The 15,413-nt window shown below is 48.1% G+C and overlaps 1 protein-coding gene across 3 annotated transcripts in view; it reads left to right on the forward strand.

Moving 5' to 3' along the window:
* The window catches only part of REEP3 (receptor accessory protein 3), a 129,762-nt gene that overhangs the window by 35,188 nt on the left and 79,161 nt on the right, over positions 1–15,413 (forward strand). The window contains exons 1-2 of one of the 3 annotated variants that reach the window (XM_090058303.1): positions 13,433–13,484; positions 13,672–13,803. The exons of 1 other annotated variant lie outside the window; for it this stretch is intronic. In XM_090058303.1, coding sequence (XP_089914429.1) covers positions 13,453–13,484; positions 13,672–13,803 — 164 coding nt within the window. In that variant the 5' untranslated portion in view covers positions 13,433–13,452. Of the gene's footprint in view, positions 1–13,365; positions 13,485–13,671; positions 13,804–15,413 lie in introns of those variants that run through there. One more of the 3 variants, XM_090058304.1, reaches the window with a different exon arrangement.

The raw sequence follows: 15,413 nt of genomic DNA on the forward strand, positions 1-15,413 counted from the left end.
TAGGGAAGAAAACAGGCCTGTCTGGATGTCAGTGAGCACCTCTGTGGGTGTGGGGAAGGGAGGGAAAACTTGCTAACAAAGGATACTTCTTTCTTAGTCATCAATTATTTGCTGGTTGCATGAGGTCTTCCCCTTCTCTCTCTCTCATATACTACGTGGAAGAAATTAAACTTTGCATTGTATTTGGTATTAGAATTTACAGACTTAGGTTGAGTTTATTGGCAACTATACCATACAATTGTAGGGAGGAAATCTAACAGAACTACCCCCCCTTTACAAGCTAACATACCTTTTTATACTTTATATTGTGAAAACAGATATAATTTAAACAAAGCATTCTTGAAAAGAAAGTCGGGGTAAATCATAACAGTTGCTTGCTTAGCAACACGTTTTGTTTTGAGAACTGTTATCACCTTTTGTTTTTAGGAAAGGAAGAACATTTGTTTGAAAAGAATTGTGCATGGAGTCATAATAAGCAGAAGAGTTTTTCTGATTTTAAAACATTTTAAAATACGAAGCAAGGCCATCTTTTTTTCTTCACTCTTTTCTTAGTCATGTTAGAGGCCTGAATTAATCTACTTCAACAACTACAACAGTGCTTACCAACCAGTCAATCTCAATTGACCAGTTGACAGTGGATCTCAGTCTGTCAGAGGCTCCACAATTGGGATGAACCTGCCAGGGAGGGAGTGATCTTCTTAACCGGTTTTGAAGCATAGTCTGATTTATAAAAATTTTTTTAGCTGGTGTATATTTTAAGTGTATATAAGATGATTCAACTGGAAAAACTGAGAATCACCCAAGTTACGACTAACCAACCCCACTTTGGGAACAAGGAACTAGGTAGAGGCCTTTTTTCTGTCCCAGAGGGCATAGTGGTGTCGTTGGGGCACATCCTCTTTGCTTTATACTGGCAAATCCTTTTTGCCAGTAGGCACTTGGCTCACTACTGTCTTGTGCTTTACTGCTGGCAGGCGCTAGGCTCACTACCAGTCTGTGGAGGCTGATTACAAACTTGAAACGGAGGAGATTCTGGGTCTAACGGGGCTGATGTTTTTTTACTGCGTGAAGTGTGGATTCACGTGGGGAGTCCTTGACAGTTTATTGCAGTATTGGTGGTCAAGAGTACCTGGAATAGGTCTTTTCAGTGAGGTTCCAGTGATGATTTTCGTTGATGGACTTTTATATGGACCCAGTCTCCAGGCAGGATAGAATGGCACGGCTTATCCTTTTTTTTGCGGAGAGCTGCGTGTACCTGTGAATGAAAATTCCTAACACTTTATTAGTGCCTTACAATAGTTCAGAATAAAGGTGGGAGGCAACAGGTGGTGAGGCACGGAGCCTCATGGGCTTTCCATTAAGATTTTATGTGGGCTAAGCCCAGTCTTTCGGTTGGCAGTAGATTTTATACTTATTAGGGCTATGGGAAGTGCATCTGGCCATTTCAGGCGAGTCTTAGCACAAATTTTGGCTAGTTTATTTTTCAGAATGCCATTTTGGAGTTTCACTTGGCCTGAGGTCTGTGGATGGTATGGGCAACGAAAGTTTTGTTGAATCTGCAGGACTTCGTAGACTTATTTTATTATTTGCCCAGTAAAATGAGTTCCTCTATCCGAGTTTATGGAAAAAGGAATACCAAACCTTGGAATAAAATCTCTGAGCAATTTTTTGCTTACAGTGGTGGTGTTGGTTTTTGCACATGGGTAGGCTTCTACCCATCCAGAAAACATACATACAATAACAAGAACATATTTATAAGAGCAACGTTTTTGCATTTGAATAAAATCTATTTGTAAATTTACAAACAGTCCCCTAGGTGGGGAATGCGCTGCCTGTTTTGTCTTTACAGATTTTCCCACATTATGGGCTTGATAAATTGGACAGGCATAATAGTACTGCTGAGCTACAGATGGAAAGGTTGGAGCAAACCAATCAAGCTTAACAGCTTCTATCATCACCCCTTTCCTCACATGTGCTATGCCATGATGCAGGCGAGCGAGGTAGGGAAGGAGGACCATTGGGGCAACCAGACAGCTGTCCGGGGAGCACCAAAAATGGTCAGGGTGTAACAAACACCCAGCCAGTCTCCATGAACATTTTTTTGGTTCTGGAGCCTGATCTTGGAAGAGGGCAATGACATGAAGACTTGCCAATGGAGACTGAGCAGTTGGAATGGACAAAAACACAGGCGTGGCCTGAGGAGTGAAGATAGCCGCAGCTTTGGCAGCTGAGTCTGCCAGAGCATTCCCACATGTAACATTATTAAAAGGTTTCTGGTAGACTTGGCATTTAATAATAGCAATAACAGAAGGCAATTGTAATGCATTTAGCAAGGCTTCTACATATGGACCATTACTGATTTTGGTACCTCCCAACGTGAGGAAGCCTCTTTGCTTTTAAAGTTGACCATAATTATGTACAATACCAAAAGCATAGCGCGAATCAGTAAAAATATTAACAGAGGCATCAGAGGCTAAGGTACAAGCCCTTGTGAGGGCCACAAGCTTGGCAACTTAAGCTGAATGCACATCAGGCAGAGGATGGCTTTCTATGACATTATATTGGGAACATACTACATATTTTGCATCAAGGGAACCTTTTGGGCTTCTGTGATATGATTCATCAACACAGAATACTAGCTCTGGGTTTTGCAGGGAGGGTATCTTTTAGATCAGTGTGGGGCATGGTTAAGTGAGCAGTGACAGTAATGCAATCATGGGGTTTACCATCTGAAGGGGTAGGTAACAAAGAAGCAGGATTTAAAACAGGGCATTTTGTTAGTGTGACATTTTCAGCAGAGAGGAGCAAGATCGCATATTTAGTCAATTTAGAATTTGAAAGGTGTTGGATTTTAGTCTTTTGCAAAAGGGCTGCCACAGTGTGTGGGACAGCAACAGTGAGTGGAGAGCCTAATACAAGGGTACAGGGAAGTTTAACAGTGATAGCCGCTGTGGCTACAGCACGAAGGCAGGGAGTGAAAACCACCGGCAACTGGGTCAAGAGCAGAACTATAATAAGCAATGGGACGATGCTTGTCTCCATGCTTCTGAGTGAGCACAGCAAGTGCAAATCCATCTTTTTCATGACAAAAAAGGGAAAAAAGGCTTAGTGTAATTAGGAGGGCCTAAGGCAGGAGCTTGTGATAAAGCTTAATAGAAACAAAAGCGGCTTCAGCCTCTGAGGTCCAGGGTAAAGGTTCAGGGGTATTAACAAGAGTCAGGTTTTGTAGTGGCTTGACTATAGAAGCATAGCCCAGTATCCACTGACAGCAGTAGCCAGCCATACCTAGAAAGGTACGCATTTGGGGGACAGTGGTTGGCTTAGGGACTTTAAGAATGGCTTTTATTGTGAAGGAAGAAAGCAGTTGTTCTCCAGCAGAAATATTATGACCCAAATAGTGGACACGGGGAAGACAAAGTTGTAGCTTTTTTTTAGATGCCTTATGGCCTTTTAGGGCAAGAGAGGTGAGGAGAGTTAAGGAATCAGATTTACAGGCTTCAAGGGAGGTAAATGCTAAAAGCAAATCATTTACGTACTGCACAAGCGCAGAACCCCCTTTAAATACTATGTTATCTAAGTCTTTCTTTAGTATTTGAGAAAATAGAGAAGGGGATTCGGTATAACCTTGGGGCAATCGAGTCCAGGTATACTGGAGTCCTTGATAGGTAAATGCAAAGAGAAACTGGCTATCAGGGTGTGTAGGGATGGAGAAAAATGCAGAGCACAAATCAATGACAGTGAAATAACATGCGTCAGGAGGGATACAGGACAAGATAATAGCTGGGTTTGGTACAACAGGAAAAGTAGGTAAAACTACAGAATTTACTGCATGAAGATCTTGTACAAAGCGACAGGTATTCTTTCCAGGTTTCCTTACAGGAAGAATAGGCATATTACAAGGGCTTTTAGTTGGAACAATGATACCTTGCTTTAAAAAGGGCAATTATAACAGAGCATATCCCATTTTTGGATTCTGGGCGTAAAGGGTATTGAGCAACCTTAGGTAAAGGTTTAGCTGGGTTTAATTTGATTTTTATAGGCTGGGCAGTATGGATTTGCCCTACTTTATTAGCGTGCTGAGACCAGAGAGACGAAGGGACAGCCTGTATGATTTCTTTTTGCAACACAGAAAGATCAGAAAACTCCTGTGCAGGGGGAGAGTTATTTAAAACAGCAAGCACTGCCAGCTGATTAATACAGGGAACTTTTAGATAAACCGCATTAGGAGAACAGTAAATAGTACAGCCAAGTTTACAAAGCAAATCTCTTTCTAACAAATTAACAGAACAAGGACTTAGGAGAAAGGCATGTTGATCTGAAATAGGACCTAGAGAAACCTGTAGGGGTTGGGACACAGGACGAGGAACTATTTGATTTGAAATTCCTACAGCATTTATAACATCAGAGGATAGGGGAGTTGTAGAAAATTCTTCAGCTTGGCGAGTAGAACGGCTTGCACCTGTGTGTACTAAACATTTGTAGAGATGCCATTTATTACACAGGAAACGAAGGGGTTTTCTTGATTAAGCGAGAGAGGTGGGGCTGTGATGACGTTACTATTCCTCAGGCTGTTCTAACAGGAGGCTCTTTGATTTGGGACATTGAATTGAATGGGAGGAGGTGGTGGCAGGTTAACTGTCACCTCCGGCTGGCCAGGCCGATGAGGACAGTGGGCCTTCCAGTGTCCTGGTTGACTACAATAGTGACAACTGTCATTAATTTGGGACTGAAACCCTCCCTGTCTCATCCCATGACCACGTCCCCTGCCTTTAAATTGTCCCTGAAGGAAGAACCCTCTGCCTCTAAAAGTTTGCATTTGTAATGACATTAACTTAGTTTTTGTGATTTCCTTTTTCTTTTCTTGACAGGCTATACAATGATTAGCAATGGTGACCAATTCTGCCAGCGTCTGTTTGCCAGCCTACAGCAATTGTACGCAGTTGTTCCTGGACTTTAGGAAGGAGTTCTTGAACGAAAGCAGCAGCAGCTGCTTCTGGGGCAGTTTTAGCTGCTTTCTCAATACCTGAATGTCTTTTGAATACTAGCTTTAAGCGATCCATGTAATCCGCTGGGGATTCTCCTTTATTTTGCTTGCAATTATTCATTTTTGCCCAGTCAGTTTTTCTAGGGTAAATCTTAAGTATGGCCTCAAGATGACATTCTTGGGCACTGACTAAGCGACCATCTGTTCCGGGATCTTGAGCAGGCCATTTAGCCTGCTTGGTGAGGTGATCACGAACTTCAGAGGGCAGAATATTTCTTATTAATTGGTTTAAATTTGCCCAGGTCGGCTCATAACAATTGATTACAGTCTCTAATTCATCTTTAAACTTCTGGGGTTCTTCCCAGATGTTGGGGAACTGCTTAACAAGGTTTAGGAGATTTCCCGGAGTCCAGGGGGCATGAACTGTGACTGTACATTCCCCATTTGGACCCTGCCCTGGGAGTTGATGTAAGGGCATCTGAAGAGCCTTTTTAGGTTTTGAAGAAGGGACTGGACCATACTGGGTACCAGACCGTAAATAAGAGGAGGTTGAGGCTTCAGGAACCAGCCCCCCCGGATTCCAGGGGGCAGAAGATGATGATTGGGTGACAGGTTCCTGGGGTGAGCTTTTCTCACCAGAAGAGTCTATTTGGTCACTTTGGATTTCAGTTGTGCCTGGGACTGGTATGTGCCTGGGGTTGGCATGCTAATGAAATCAATTATGTCTTCTAAAGATTCATTCTGTAACGTGGTGGGACTCAACGCATGACTGGGAGGTGAATGTCGAGGGCTGTAGGCTGCAGGCTGTACAGGAGGGCTATAGGCTGTACAGGAGGGACAGGACAGGAAGGAGAGGTGGGGGCGTGGCACTCTATATCAAAGAGGAATACACATCCTTGTCAATTAGCAAGGAGTCAGAGGAAGGGCACTCTGAAGTGCTTTGGGTTAAAGTACAAGGCAGTCGAGGGGAAAGAAACTTCATGGTGGGGGTCTACTACAGACCTCTCAACCAGGGGGAAGAGCTTGACGAGGAATTCTTAGGTCAGCTCACAGAGGTAGTGAAGTCTAAGGATGTGGTAGTCATGGGGGACCTGAACTTCCTGGACATCTGCTGGGAAGAGCAGTCAGCCAGGTCTGACCGCTTACGTAGGTTCTTAGACAGAGTGCAGGACCTCCATCTAACCCAGGAGGTGCACAGCCCCACCACGGGAGACGCCTTGTTGGACCTAGTGCTGGCCACGGGTGATGACCTGATGAGGGGGCTGCACGTGCTGGACCACCTGGGCGACAGTGATCATCGCCTGCTGGAATTCACCATCTAGCGCAAGGTGGCAAAGGCCTGTGGTAAGGCAGCAGCCCTAGATTTCAGGAGGGCAAACTTCAATGAGCTAAGGAGGATAGTTGGGGAAGCGCTGAGATCCCAGAGGGGAGGGGAGCCAGGTGTCCAGGGAGAGTGGTCGCTTCTTAAGGAGACGATCCTCCAAGCCCAAAGAGAGGTAATCCCAATGAAGATCAAAGGGAGCAGGAGGGCACACAAGCCTCCATGGCTCACTAAGAGCATCCGGGAATGTCTCCTTGCTAAAAGGCTGGCATACACCCAATGGAAAGAAGGGGACATCATCAGGGACGACTATACTGCAGTCGCTTGGGGATGTAGCAGGGCAGTCAGGAAGGCCAAGGCTGAGATGGAATTAGGGCTAGCTTCCCAGATTAAGGACAATAAGAAGTCCTTCTTTAAATACATGGGGGTAAAAAGAAGGTTCCAGGTAATGTGGGGCCCCTGCAGGACACGTTGAGAAATTTGGTCGTCCCACCAGATGACAAAGTTAACATGTTTAACGATTTCTTTGCCTCTGTCTTCCTAAGTAGAGACCAGAACAGTCACCTCCCTGCTGGGCCCCCCTCGGGCCCCAGGGGAGGCACACCTGGGCCAAGGGTTAGTGAGGAACTAGTTAGGGAACTTCTGGAGGGACTGGACGTATTCAAGTCAGCTGGTCCGGATGATCTCCACCCTAGAGTTCTAAAGGAATTGGCCGAGGTCATTGCAGGACCCCTGGCACGGCTTTACGAGCACTCGTGGTGCTCTGGTGTGGTGCCGGAGGACTGGAAGAGGGCCAGCGTGGTTCCCATCTTCAAAAAGGGGAAGAAGGAGGACCCGGGAAATTATAGGCCAGTTAGTCTTACCTCAATCCTAGGCAAGCTGTTTGAGAAAATTATGCTGGCACACATCCACAAGAGGACTTCAGGGGACTGCATGCTTAGGGGCAACCAACACGGGTTCATCAGTGGCAGGTCCTGTCAGACCAACCTGGTGGCCTTTTACGATCAGATCACCAAATCATTAGATGCAGGGGTAGCAGTGGACATAGTCTTCCTGGACTTCCGGAAGGCTTTCGACACTGTCTCTCACCCCGTTCTCATCAAGAAAATGGGGGACTGCAGTGTCGACACCCACACAGTCAAATGGGTCGCCAACTGGCTGGAGGGCTGCACCCAGAGGGTGGTACTGGATGGGTCCTTCTCAACCTGGAAGGACGTGGGCTGTGGGGTTCCGCAGGGCTCGGTCCTCGGGCCCGCACTGTTCAACATCTTCATCAGCGACTTGGACAAGGGGGTGAAAAGCACCCTGTTCAAATTTGCTAATGACACTAAGATGTGGGCACGCTAGAAGAAAGCAACAGACTACAATTGGACCTAGACAGGTTACAAGGGTGGGTGGACGAGAATAGGATGGGATTCAACACAGACAAATGCAAAGTGATGCACCTGGGGAGGAACAACCAGCACCATACCTACAGGTTGGGGAACTCCCCTCTTGTTAGCACGGAAGCGGAAAAGGATCTTGGAGTCATCATCGACTCCAAGATGAACATGGGCCGGCAGCGTGGGGAGGCAGTCAGGAAGGCCAACCGTACCCTGTCATGCATCCACAGAAGCATCTCAAGCAGGTCCAAGGAGGTGATCCTCCCCCTCTATGCGGCACTGGTCAGGCCACAGTTGGAGTACTGCGTCCAGTTCTGGGTGCCGCACTTCAAGAGGGATGTGGACAACATGGAGAGGGTCCAGAGGAGGGCCACTCGCATGATCAGGGGACAGCAGGGCAGGCCCTATGAAGAGAGGCTGAGGGACCTGAACCTGTTCAGTCTCCACAAGAGAAGGCTGAGGGGGGATCTAGTGGCCTGCTATAAACTAGTCAGGGGGGACCAGCAGGCATTGGGGGAGTCCCTGTTCCCCCGAGCACTGCCAGGAGTGACCAGGAATAACGGTCACTAGCTGGTGGAGGGTAGATTTAGGCTGGATATCAGGAGGCGCTACTTCACGGTCAGGGTGGCTAGGATCTGGAACCAACTTCCAAGAGAAGTGGTGTAGGCTCCTACCCTGGGGGTTTTTAAGAGGAGGCTAGATGAACACATTGCTGGGGTCGTTTGACCCCAGTACTCTTTCCTGCCATGGCAGGGGGTCGGATTAGATGATCTACTCAGGTCCCTTCCGACCCTAGAAACTATGAAACTATTCTCAGTCAATTGTGGATAAAGCGGTGTTGGTGCTGATGGTGCTGTTGTTATTGATGGGGGATCCCCTGTTAGTGCACTTTTCTGTTTTAATATTTTTATCTGAGATTTCAGTTTGTCTTGGGAGTCCTTAAGGCTCTAAACTTGAGATTTTTGACATCGTTTGGAAGCTTCCTTATACCAATCAAAAATTGAATCCCACTGAATCTGTGGTGTTTTACTGCCTTTTTGACTCAAGGGCTCCACGGAGATGAATGATTTTACTTAAATCAAATGTTCCCTCCAGAGGAAACTGCAAACTAGAGTCATCTTTGGTATACCTATTCCATTTGTTTAAAAACTTACAACTTTTATGGCCATAGTGTGTGTACATGTACAATGCTGGAGTCCCTTTTGGCAGAGCCAGTGCATCTTTAGATCCTCCGCTCCCCATTTCTTTAACTCAATTCACACAGGTTTTTTACACAGGAATGGCTTATTGAGGGTGTCTGGTCAGGTTGTGAAATTTGCTAGTGGCACAGAAATGCTGTGGCTAATGTCCAAAGACAAAAATCCACGGAAATAACGGCACACAATGCAGTTGCTCATGCTTAGACACGGCTCATTTATGAGGGTGGGAGGAAAAGGTAAACCTGTCCACTGGGTCACAGGGTTTCAGTTGGGCCCACTTGCATTTAAAACTGCCCTTCCGGTCAGCCTTGGGGCAGCTGAACCCAGCCTTAGTCCCAGACCTGGTCAGTGGCTCATATTTCTCAATTCATACTCTCAATTCACACAAGGGAATTTCTGTGTTGAGGCATGAGGTTTAAGAGCATTTCTCTAGTCGTAGCTTTGGTCAACGCTTATCATGGAAAACACTCAGACTCTAAGAGTTTCCACCTTGTACCCTTGCTTTTGAAGAGCACACAGAACAAGTCTGGTGTCCTCGGGGCGGCTGCACAAGGTTTTCACTCCTGGCCTTAGAAAGACCCCATAGTTCTTTACAGAACTTAACTCAGTTTACAAGGGGAAATACATTTACTGACAACAGCAACACTTTAACTTTAACTCTACTCACAGTTACTAGTTACAGTTTCTACTTACAGAGTGGGTCTGAAAATTCTGGCAGCAAAAAGGCTGGATAGAGTAAGCCTCAAGCAGTGAATCAGGAAGATACAGAGACAGCCTCTTACTGAAAAGCCCCAATAGAGATTTCAAAAGGTCTCTTACCTTGGTTTGGCACCAGGGCTTCAGTGAAAAGATGTCTGTCCCAAGTGATCACTCTGGTCATCTCTATCTCAGCCACAGCACCATAATTGTGGAAGAAATCAAACTCTGCATTGTGTTTTGCATTAGAATTCACAGACTCAGTCTAAGTTTATTGGTGACTATACCATACGATCGCAGGGAGGAGATCTAACAGAACTCCCCCCCTCTACAAGTTAACATACCTTTTTATACTTTATATTGTGAAAACATACATGATTTAAACAAAGCATCCTTGAAAAGAAAGTCAGGGGTAAATCATAACAGTTGCTTGCTTAGCAACACGTTTTGTTTTGAGAACTGTTATCACCTTTTTGTTTTTAGGAAAGGAAGAACATTTGTTTGAAAAGAACTGTGCATGGAGTCATAATAAGCAGAAGAGTTTTTCTGATTTTAAAACATTTTAAAATACGAAGCAAGACCATCTTTTTTTCTTCACTCTTTTCTTAGTCATGTTAGAGGCCTGAATTAATCTACTTCAACAACTACAACAGTGCTTACCAACCAGTCGATCTCAATTGACCGGTTGACAGTGGATCTCAGTCTGTCAGAGGCTCCACAATTGGGAGCAGCAGGATGCACCTGGGCTAGGCTGGGCTAGTGGGCAGCTTATCTGGGAGGTGGGAGGGAGGTGGGTTAGGGGCCAGGACAGGGAGGGGAGGGTGCTGTAGATTCTGTGGTGCCAAAAAGTGATCTTTACCATAAAAAGGTTGCAGGCACTATAAGCTGCTTGATTTCATTTTCAAGAAAATTCCCTGCTCCCTCCACACAGCTAACTGTGGTGACCAGAATTCAATTGTTTTCTTCTCATTCCTTACATGCATTTGTGGCCTATGTGACATTTAGAGCAGTGGTCTCCAACTTTTTTAAGTAGGAGATCACTTTTTGAATTAAAAAGCAACCCAGGATCTACCCCATGCCCACCCCCACCCCCAGCTGCCCAGCAGGTCAGGCTGTGGGAAGGGGGGGGGCAGGGGAGGGAAGTGCAGATCAGGGTAGTGGGAGAAAAAATGATTTGGGGGCACCCCCCACCAAGTAAGCCTGTGGGGGGAGGGGTGGAAGGAGGGGAAAGGGCTGCTTGGAAGGGCAGATTGAGGCCCCAGCAGTGAGGGAGGGAGGGGGACACAGGCAGGAGCAGGGGCTGGGGTGAGTAGGGCTCCAGCTGGGCCGGGTGGTGGGACAAGTGAAGGCCTGGGGGGCTCCACTCACCTCAGGCCCTGCTCCTGCCTATGCCCCACTCATTTCCTCACTGCTGCTGCCTTGATCTGCCCCACCCATGGTGGTGAGGGAGGGAGTGGGACATGTGATGGAGCCACAAGCAGCTTGTCTGGGGGGTACCCAACAGGCGGCTCCAGCCACTGCACATGCGCCGGGATGGGGGCTGTGTGTCCCAGATCTGTGCGCAGGGAAGGGTGGGCTACTGCTGTGGGCTGAGGTCACTCCAGGCTCTTCCTGGCAGGGGGACTGGGCTGCACTGCGCTCAGGTAGTGGCAGTGCTAGGAGGAAGGTCAGGGAGCTACATCGAATTTTTGGGTGGCCAGAGCCTCCCTCATAGGCCTGCTCCCAGTGCTGCAGCCTGCCCCAAGTGCAACCCTGCCGCTGGGAACTCAGCACCATCCTGTTCCCAGCCTGCAGCAGCAGCCTGCCCTACATGCAGACTGGGGGCACATGCCCCTTCATGCCCTCCCAGGGTAGATTCAGTGGGGTTCAGGGTGCAAAGCCCAGAATGCAGCGGCAGCCGCCTCTGCACTGTGCACAGATCGGGGGGGCACCTCCTAGGCCTCCGCCAGGGTGTGTGCACCGGTGGGAGCTTCCCCCCACCCCCGATGAGTCACCAGGGCTCCTCCCACCACCTGGCCTGGCTGGGGCCCTACCCACCTTAGCCCCTGCTCCTGCCTGTGCCGCACTCCGTCCTTCACCACTGGGGCCTTGATCTGACCCCCACCCTATCCCAACCCTACATACTGACTTGCTGGGCATGCATGCACACATGCGCTTAGCCTCCCCCAGCCTCAGATGGGCTACAAGGAGCTCTGTGATCAAGCAGCCAATCGCAATCGACTGGTTGGTGACCACTGATTTAGAACCTGCTTTGGAGCAAGGATTATTTTAGCCTGGAAATACAGTCCCTACCCAAGTGAGATTGAGGTCTATGGCTGGAACTCCCAAGTGTTACAATAGGAGAAACCAAACAAGAACTGCAGAACTGCAAACCAGAATGAATGCATACTGGAAATCCATCAAAGACAAAAATATCTAATTACCTGCAGGTGCCCACTTCTCACAAGACAACCACTTCCTCTCCAATCTTTCAATTCTAATTCTCAAAGGGAATTTACAAAACAACTTTTGTAGACAAGCTTATGAACTTCACTTGATATATTTACTGGATACAAAAATCATGGCCTTAATATGGATTTATGACACATTACAACCTACCTGAAATGTGACATACCATGTACCTACCTTTAGCTGACCACTTGCATTCCTTCACACTTTTCCTTCCCTTTCCCCCACCTCTTATCTCTACCCTTTGTTTTCCAAACTTCGGCTCATTTGCCTCTTCACAGACTTCTTGGTTACTTTAGCTTATTGGTTCCCAACCTCAGGGTGGACCCAAATCAGGGTCATGGGGGCTCCTCAGTAGTGTTATGAAGGGCCCACACACATACACACACTCACACACATGGCCCAGAAGTGGTGGATGGGCAAGGCGGGGCCACCATACACAAAGAGGGCAATGGCAGTTCCCCCACCCCTCTGCTGCCGTACTCTGCCCTCAGCATCCCCTCTCCCATGGCACTGAGTCAGGATGTCCTGTTGGTGGCCAATTTAGGGTTGCAGTAAAAAAAGGTTGGGAACCACTACTTTAGCTTCTTTTCTACCTTGGAGAACTTTAACAGCAGAGTCTCCCAATGTTTGATGAACGATGTTTGTGTCCAAAAGCTTGTAAAGAGCATTTTTTCCAACTATTTAGTTGATCTAATAAAAGATATCACATCTACCTAAAGAACCTTGCCTACTTCTGTCCTTAGACCAACACAGCTACAACCAACAACCCTACAATAATCCAGACTCCCCCTATGCCTGAAGAAGGGTACTAGTGCCTGAAACCTTGCACAGAACATGTTTTCCAACTATTTAGTTGGTCTAATAAGAGATATCACATCTACCCAAAGAACCTTGCCTGACAATAATCCAAGTGACCCATCCCAGGCCCCCTCTGTTGTTTCAGGTGAAGACTAAAGTGACTCCTGTCACGTTAGTAGCAGGAGACAGGGCAGAAAGGAGCCCCAAGGCTGCCGGCTCCAAGCCTGCAGGGGCTGCTTGTGCCCCCTCCCGGCCAGTCCGCTTGGTTCTGGGACTTGGGCAGGGGCGGCGCAGGAGAACTCCCTCAGCCAGGCACCATGCTTGCTCCTTGCCCCAGGCCCGAGTCAGGCTTCCCGCCGCCACAGGGCGAGAGGCTGGGAACTGAGTGCTGTCAGGGCAGGTGCCAAGCAGTAAGGCCTCAGCCACCCCCAGCAGCTGTTCCCTAACCTAGCCTAGCCCAGCCCAGCAAACGCAAATACACAAAACCAGCTTTTTCCTCCGCCAAGCTTGAGCGGGCCTTCTGCGCCTGCGCGGGCGGAAGCGGCCAATCGGTGAGGGGGGAGCGCGGTGTACGCTCACAACGAGGCTGCGGCGCGGCGGGGTTCCCGGGGCGGTGGCGAGATGGTGTCGTGGGTCATCTCGCGCGTTGTCGTGTAAGTGGGGGAGGGGTGCATGGCGCTCAGGTTCGGAGCGGAGCGGAGCTACCGCAAGTTTCCCTGAGCTCGGCCGGGGCGAGCTGTGCCGCTCGGTTTTCGCCGTCGGGCTGCGGGGGCTGCCGCGCGGTGGGCCTGGGCCGGACTCATTCGGGCCGCAACCTGTGATTCCGCTTGACCCGCTCAGCTCCTGTCTTTCGCTGCGCGGCTTCCTTCAAAAGAGCGGGCGCATCCTGGAGCCGCGGCCGTGCGGAGCGGGCGATGATTCTGCGGCTTGCGGCAGCACCTGGTCGGGGTCTTCCGCACGAGTCGGAAGAAGGTCGGAGCCGCGCCGTCGCTTCAGCCCCTAAGCGCGGAGCCCGCTTGGGTTACTTGTCCTTCCTCCCTCCCTCTGACCCGCCCGTGTGCTGCAAGCCTGCTGAGACTGGACCTGCAGGGCTGGGCGGGTGGCAGGGGATGGGTAGATACGGTGGAGTGCTGTAGCACAAAGTTTGGGCCTTGGGGCCAACCCGTCAGTGGCAGCCCACCCTCACTCCACGCACAGATGCAGAAGCTGCCCTCCCTTATCCCCCCCCCTCCCTGCCCCCCCCCCCAAAAAAAATGCTGCTTACAGCTCCTGGCTGGGCAGCACCTATTGGCACCCAGGGCGGTCTCCTTGCTTGTCCCCTCCCCCCCCTCCTTGCTAGACCACTGGAAGGGTGTATGTGAACAGTGCACAGCCTTGAGTTCATTCATGGCATATGTGAGTGGCACTGAATGGGCTCATCCCCTCCAGGATGAGGCCTCTTCATATTTTCTCACATCCATGTTTCCTCTAATGGTTGTCCTGAGCACAGTCCTTCCCCTCTGAGATGCTGGTGACATTCTGATGCCAACAACTTGGAGCATCAAATATCGAGGTTGTGGGCTTTGCTCTTGGGGAACCCCCTTTCCCCCCACCTCATCAGGCATGTTTCTCTGCTGCAGCTTTGTCCCTCCGTTAGGAGTTTAGGAGTTGTCCCTCCAATTTTAAGTTTTTATTTGCAGAGCATCAGGCTTTCCAGGCTTTTCATTAGATGATCAAGCTGGAGAAGAAAAACCTTTAGTCAGTTGTCTTGCTTGGAGTGAAAGCTGTAGACAGACGTTAGCCACTTACTGCAGTTGTGACAAAAGGGTTTAGGCAGAAGCTTTAGTGTGAAACATGTAATGTTGGTGTGGCACTTGGGATGAGGGTAAAAGATGAGTCGGCCATCTGTGGCAGCCTGTTGTGGTGTTAAAAATGTAAAAGCAAAATCATTGTTGGAGAGCTTCAGTTTCTTATGATCATGTTTATATAAAGAGCTGAGTGTACATTTACTCAAAATGACTGAGTAAATGTGGTAATTAGCACTTCTTATACCTATAAACTTATTCATATAAACTAAGTTTTGCATCACTCTTCTGAAACGAGCAGCTACTTGTCCTGTTTTGCATATCGCTGTTTTAGGAGGAGACAATAAAGTATTAGGGAATAGAACTTAACTTATTCTCCAGTTACTGTATATGAATTGTAACAGTCTCATTTGTACTCTGAAGTATCCTAATTACACCAGAAACATTGAGAGGAGAAGCTGTCAGAGAACTATTTAGAAGTTTTGAAAATGATGGTAGTTAGTCCATTTCTGGGCTGCTAATATCACAGCTTTTACAGTCCTGGGAAGAGAGCTCCCTAAGTACACAGCAGCCTTGATAATGACTATATTAGAAGCTATGAAAAAATGATGAAAGCTAGTCAAATTCAGGGCTAATGGGACCAAATAAACACTGTGTACCTAATTAACCCTGTTTACGTTAAGTTGAGGTGAGAGCATGCTCTGAATGAGTACTGAGCCTTTTCTGTGGCTCCCCAATTCCTCCCCTAAGGTATGCAGTATCCTATAGATAAAATATTGTGCTCCAGCTGCTGGACAC

The sequence above is a fragment of the Crocodylus siamensis genome, chromosome 7, assembly GCF_052110815.1.
Source record: "Crocodylus siamensis isolate JL-2025a chromosome 7, ASM5211081v1, whole genome shotgun sequence".
Classification (NCBI taxonomy): domain Eukaryota; kingdom Metazoa; phylum Chordata; order Crocodylia; family Crocodylidae; genus Crocodylus; species Crocodylus siamensis.